At 44.1% G+C, this 5,818-nt stretch overlaps 1 protein-coding gene across 1 annotated transcript; it reads right to left on the reverse strand.

The window, feature by feature from the left end:
* Positions 1-1,717: 1,717 nt before the first annotated feature.
* On the reverse strand, positions 1,718-3,888 carry TMPRSS5 (transmembrane serine protease 5). The gene is given in 5 exon segments (XM_074214368.1): positions 1,718-1,752; positions 1,755-1,875; positions 2,306-2,447; positions 2,854-2,956; positions 3,651-3,888. Coding segments are annotated over 5 exon segments (639 nt in total).
* Between the last annotated feature and the right edge of the window lie 1,930 nt (positions 3,889-5,818).

The raw sequence follows: 5,818 nt of genomic DNA on the forward strand, positions 1-5,818 counted from the left end.
AGAACTAGAAAGACTCAACTTCAGTCCACAACTACAGCTATCCTGTTAGGAATCTAGTACCTAAAGAAATACAAATACATACATATACACACACATACACACAGATACACACATATATCCAGGATGGTGGAAAGAATATAATCAGTCTCATTTATTAGGACTTTTAGTAGCACTTTCAGCTCAGTTTACAGTTGTCCATGCTCTCTTACTCTTCTATGGCCTCTGGATCAATATATCTTGAGTGACTAAATCCCCTAGATCATACAATCCCACCCCAAAATCCAGGATAGGAGAAGTTCCATATATCAGAAGTTCCAGAAGTTCCAACAAAGTTACTATCCACTGTGAGCTTCATCTAACTTATGAGAGGAGCCACTATCAAGTGGGGGGGGGGGGCAAGCAACTGCCATCTTCTTCATCTATGGCTGCTGTTCCTTTACCTGTGAAGGGCTCCCCATCTCCCACCCCCCCAACCAACACAATTCAGTGAAACTCAGTCATAGGTCCCAGAGATATCTGTTTCCCTCCTTTAAACTCTTCCCCACACCTTAGAGACCCTTATAATGGTTATAAGAAAGAAGTGCATAGCATAGGAGATAGACAAACAGCCTTAAGAGTTAGGAGGACCTGGGTATTGAACATATTCTGGCTACTAACCAGAGGCAAGTCATTTAATGACTTCAGTCACATTACATATTGCTTCTCACCTTCAATTTTTTCATATGTATAGTTGTATAATCAATATTGTCATTTCTATCTCAAATGCAACTCTTTTTCTCTTCTCACCCTTATTCTTCATTACTCTTTACCTAGATTATTTCAACAATCTCTTAACTGGTCTCTTGGATCACCAACCTTCCACTCTACTGCCAAAGTGAATTTTCTTAAATATAAATCTGACTATATCATTCCCTTTCTCAATAACTTCTAGTATTATTTTTATTGTTGTTGTTGAGTCAAGTCCAACTTTTTTTTGGGGGGGGGGGTTCTCAGCAAAGAGATTGAAGTGATTTATCATTTCCTCCTCTAGTTCAATTCACAGATAAAGCAGTTGAGGCAAACAGAGGGAAGCAACTTGCCCAGGCTCACACAGATAGTAAGTGTTTGAGGCTAGATATGACCTCAAGGAGATGAGTCCTCCATATTCTAAGCCAAACACTCTATCTACTATATAAGGTACATATTTAGAACCACCAAAGTGGTGGTGGTGGTGGTAGTAGTAGTAGTAGTAGCAGTGGAAGCAGTAGTAGGAATAGGAGTAGTAGGGGTAGAGGAGTAATAGTAATAGTAATAGCAGTAGCAAAAGCAGCAGATGTAGTTTGGATTATTTGGACTATTACAAGTGTTTCACTTTATTTCCCCAATCACCTTCATGAGAATAGCAAAAAAGGTGGTTTTTATTTTATAGATGAAGAACAATGCAATTTGATCACTATCATGATTAATTGTGACTGTGACCTCAGGATACCTAATTCCTGATCCATCTCCTTTTGACCATGCATGGGGAATTGAGGAAAAGGGTAAAGAGGGAAGAGGGTCACAAAAGCAAGAATTTACTTTTTTTAATCTATGGAATCCAATTCTAGACATATTATCCTCCTACCCCCACTACCTCCACCCTAGTCAGGGATGCATTTCCCAGTTTCCTCCCCAGTCTCCCATAGATACAAGGTTCCTAAGATACCTTAGAGGTCATCCTATCCCTTCCCCTTCCCCACTAACCCCCAATTCTATGGTGAATCCAGTCCAAGAAACAGACATCTTGGTGTAGACTCCTGGCCTGTGATATTTCCCACAAACCCAGCCCCAGCTCTCCAAATGCACCGAGTGCCCTATTCCTCTGTCCAGACACACCAAGGACCTTCCACTGTCTCCCTTAGAGACCCCAGGGACAGAGACAGAGAGGGGAGCAGTTGGTTAGTTCTTCTCAGGAGAAGGGTGCACTGAGGTCTCTACCATAGACGAAATGACTAATGATCTGGAGCTCTTACCCCACCCCATTTCCCTTCTGGAGCATCCCTACAAGGCAGAGCCAACCCCAATCTAGCCCAAAGCCTTCCGCAGGGGGGCCTCCCATCACTGGCTCCTTCAGAAGGTTCGAATCAGTAGTGATTTCCTATAAATCACCTCTGCTCAGTCTGACTGAATTAGTACTTCAAATGCACTCATCACTTTACCTATCCCTTTATAAAAAGGCCTCTTGATCCCCAGCTCTACCCACAACTCCTGGAGTGGTAGGAGCACCCCAGCTTGGGGCCCTCTCTGTACCAACCTCCTCCAACCCAAATCACACCACCACCACCACCTGGCATGCATTGATGTGCCCATCCAGGTAGCCAGTGCAGAGCATCTGGGGAGTGATTATGCCTTTGTATAGGCAGGAACTGTTGCAGAGCTGGGAGCTGATCAGGGTGACCAAGGCATTCTGGAGGTATAAGAGCCATACCCTGGAAGAGGCAGAATCCTAATATCAATGGAAACAGAGATACATGGAGAAAGAGGCAAAAACAGAGGCTGCAGTCTTGTCAGAGGAGGTGGGAGAGGGAAGAATGGAGGCCCTAGACATCCATGAATGGTCTGTGGTAAAGCCACAGGAATATTTTGGGGAGGTGCCAGGAAGAGGAAGGAATAAAGAATTAACATAGCTATGACTATCTTTCCAATATGAATATAGTCCAAAGGACAACAGACTGGTAGACCAGCCAAAGAGGGTACCCTGGAAAAGGAGATCTGGGGTCTAGTGATATTGGTAAAAGGGAATGAATGTGTCCCAAACAATCTGATCATAAGGGCAAAGGGGACTCCTCCCAATGATCTCTTGTCCAACACCAACCCACCCTCCCTAGAGCTCACTCACCTTGATGAGGGGCTGTGGAGCCCCAGCCGGACATCCAGCATCTGGAGCCCTGCGGGAAATCCTGCTGCATTTCTGGCAGACACATAGCCCTCACCATGTCTAGAGAAGAAGATAGCACTTGCTTACTACATTGGCCTTTGCTAATTCAGGTACAGCTCTAGGGCCTGAAGGTCATAGCCTTGATCTTCTATCAAACTTAGCCCCTGTTCCTCATGCCAAATTTGTTTTCTGGTCTGGAGGGAAAGGTTAAAGGGAAATTTCATTAGGGAGAGTCCCAACATCTTTTTCCAATGGGGTGCAACTTCTTATTTCCCACAAAGTCTTCTGCCCACCACAGCAACGTCATGGGAGGAAGCCAGGGTGAGGGGAAGTGTTAGAATGGAAGTCACTCTGGGAGCTGGGTGATTTCTCCCTGCTCCCCCAGGGACTTCTTGGCAGCCACAGAGAAGGGGGGTGACTGAAACAACTAGTATGGAGATAAGATAGAGTTTCTTGCTCTCTTGCCTGGGGCACTCCATTTTGGAGTACTTCTACTTCAACTCCTCTTCCAGTCCTCCAAATCAGGACACTGATGCTGGAGCTTGTCCTAACTCTGAAAACTGCCTGCACTGTTGATGCCAAGAAATAGGGATTCATTCACATGGAAATAGCTTCTTTTCCAGCCCTTGTTCCATATTGGAAAGTTGTCCCAACTGGACTGCCAAACCAGATAGGGTGCCCTTCTCACTCCAAAGGGAGATTTCTCCCCACCTTCCTTAAAGGGTCAGTGCCCATCAGATCATGCCTTCCTTACTGGAGAAGTTCAGTGGGGTCTGGAGCTTCAGCAGAGCCATGTTGTAGTCTTGTCTTTGTGGATTCTGAATCAGGGATACAGGAAGATCTGTTCCACCATGGTCTCTGTTTGCTACAATGTCACTGTGGTTGATGATCCCCACAAAGATCCTCCAACTGGATGTGTGGGACAGCCTGAAACTGGACAAACAGATGATTCCAAGGACTGAGCACAGGACACAGGTGTGACAGAATGGCATGATGCTGGGGGCAGAGACAATGGGAGGGAGGACATGAGTGCATCTTCTTGGCAGCAATGGAGTAAATAGAAAGAAGCTCCCTCCAGAAAAAGTCCAAGTCTTACACGTCTGCATCCCCACATCCCCAGGTGCAGGAGCATCAACACCTTGACCTAGAGCTGGAAGGACCTCAACTGTTTCTATCTAGTTCAGCTTCGTCTTACAGATGGCAAAACAGAAGGCTAAATAACACCGAAGCAGGATCTAAACCTGTGTCTTTGGATTCCAGAGTTGGGGGGGGGGGTGAGCTTGTTCATTGATCCACACTAAAAAGAACCAGAACAAGTAGCTAATAAATATTTTACGGCTGATTGATGCATTTAGGTGCCAGAAGTATTAGAGAACTCCAGCCCCTCTATTTGTTATTACATCATCATTGACAGTATCGATCAAAACTTATTAAGTCCCCAAAGAGGCACTGTGCTATAGTAGAAAGAAGGGCCAGAAAGCTGGGTTCAAATTCTGGTTCTGAGTTCAAATCCTCAAACTCTGCCAATAAGTAGGTGGACAACCCTGGCAAACCTAATCTCTTTGAGTCTTGACTTGTCTTAGATAAAGATTCTTTGTGAAAAGAATAAAGGAGAAAATGAGCTGAAATTGTAAAACTGTAAAGGATTTAATAAATGGAAGGTATTTATAAAAGCATTCTTTCCATACATAGCACAGATGCCATCTCCTTTTCTGACTTTTTAGTTACTAGCATTTCTCTATCTCTTCTGTCTCTGTCTCTGTCGTCATTCTTCCTTCTCACTTTCCCTCCCTTTTCTGTCTTATTTTTGTCTCTTTGTCTTCCTCCCTCCCTCTCAATCTCACTCTCTTCCTCCCTCCTTCTCTCTCTCTTCTTCCCTACCTCTTTCTCTTCTTTCTCTCTCTCTTTCTTTCTCTCTCTCTCCCTCCCTCCCTCTATCAAGAGATATTTATTATGATTATGATTAGAATTTTTGAGAATAGAGATCATTTCATTCTTCAAATTCATATTCCCATTTCCTAGTACAATGCCAGACTTATATTTCATAACACTCATTGGATGAATCATTATCATCATCATCATTATAAACATAAGAAAAAATGCCCATAGCACAAATCTCAGAATAGCACAAAAAAAACCTCTAAACACTAATTCTCCCCTTTAGAAGTTTATAATTTGTATTAGACACACATGGATAGGACACAAAGACAGAAGCAAGAGCAGCCTGGAGTCCCTCCACAAATGAACAGACAAGGACTCCATGTGCTCCACAGCTCAGGCAAAGGTTGATTAAGGGGGTGGGTGGAGGGCCTCTGGAGACATACCTGTAGACAGAGCTGCAGTCACCACTCACTTGGAGCCAGCACTGATCCTCCACATGAGTATGTGGGACCCATGAACATGCTGACCTGCCAGGGCCAACACCCAAGGACAGCAGAGGTCCCATGGATAATTCGAGAAGTCAGTTGCTGGACCCCATTCCCTGGCCATAATTGGTTGGAGAGGAAAGAGAGGAAGAGAGAGACAAAGGTTGGTCAGCAAGGTGTCAGCATATTTGGGAGTATGGCTGAGGCTGGTGGGGGTCATGGAGTGTTCATGACTAGCTCTCCATAATCCTTGGGGATAAGAGGAGCTTGAACAATGGAACTCCACATATATCCCCATCCCTAGAACCTCAATTTGATCAATTTGATTTCAATTTCCTTTGGGTTTTAAGACTGCTAACAAGGTGTAGGATAGACTTAGTTGAATTTCACCTCAGGTTGAACTCTAAGAGGTAAGGCAGAGGCAGGGAAGGTATAAAATGGTCAAAAGAAATGTAATAGCAAGTGCAAAACAGTACTTAGATAATTCTAGTATTTCATTACCTGTACTAGCATCTCTAAGGGAATGGAAAAGAACTCTTGTTCACTTCATCCCCAT

This window comes from Macrotis lagotis, chromosome 1, assembly GCF_037893015.1.
Source record: "Macrotis lagotis isolate mMagLag1 chromosome 1, bilby.v1.9.chrom.fasta, whole genome shotgun sequence".
Taxonomy (NCBI): Eukaryota; Metazoa; Chordata; class Mammalia; order Peramelemorphia; family Peramelidae; genus Macrotis; species Macrotis lagotis.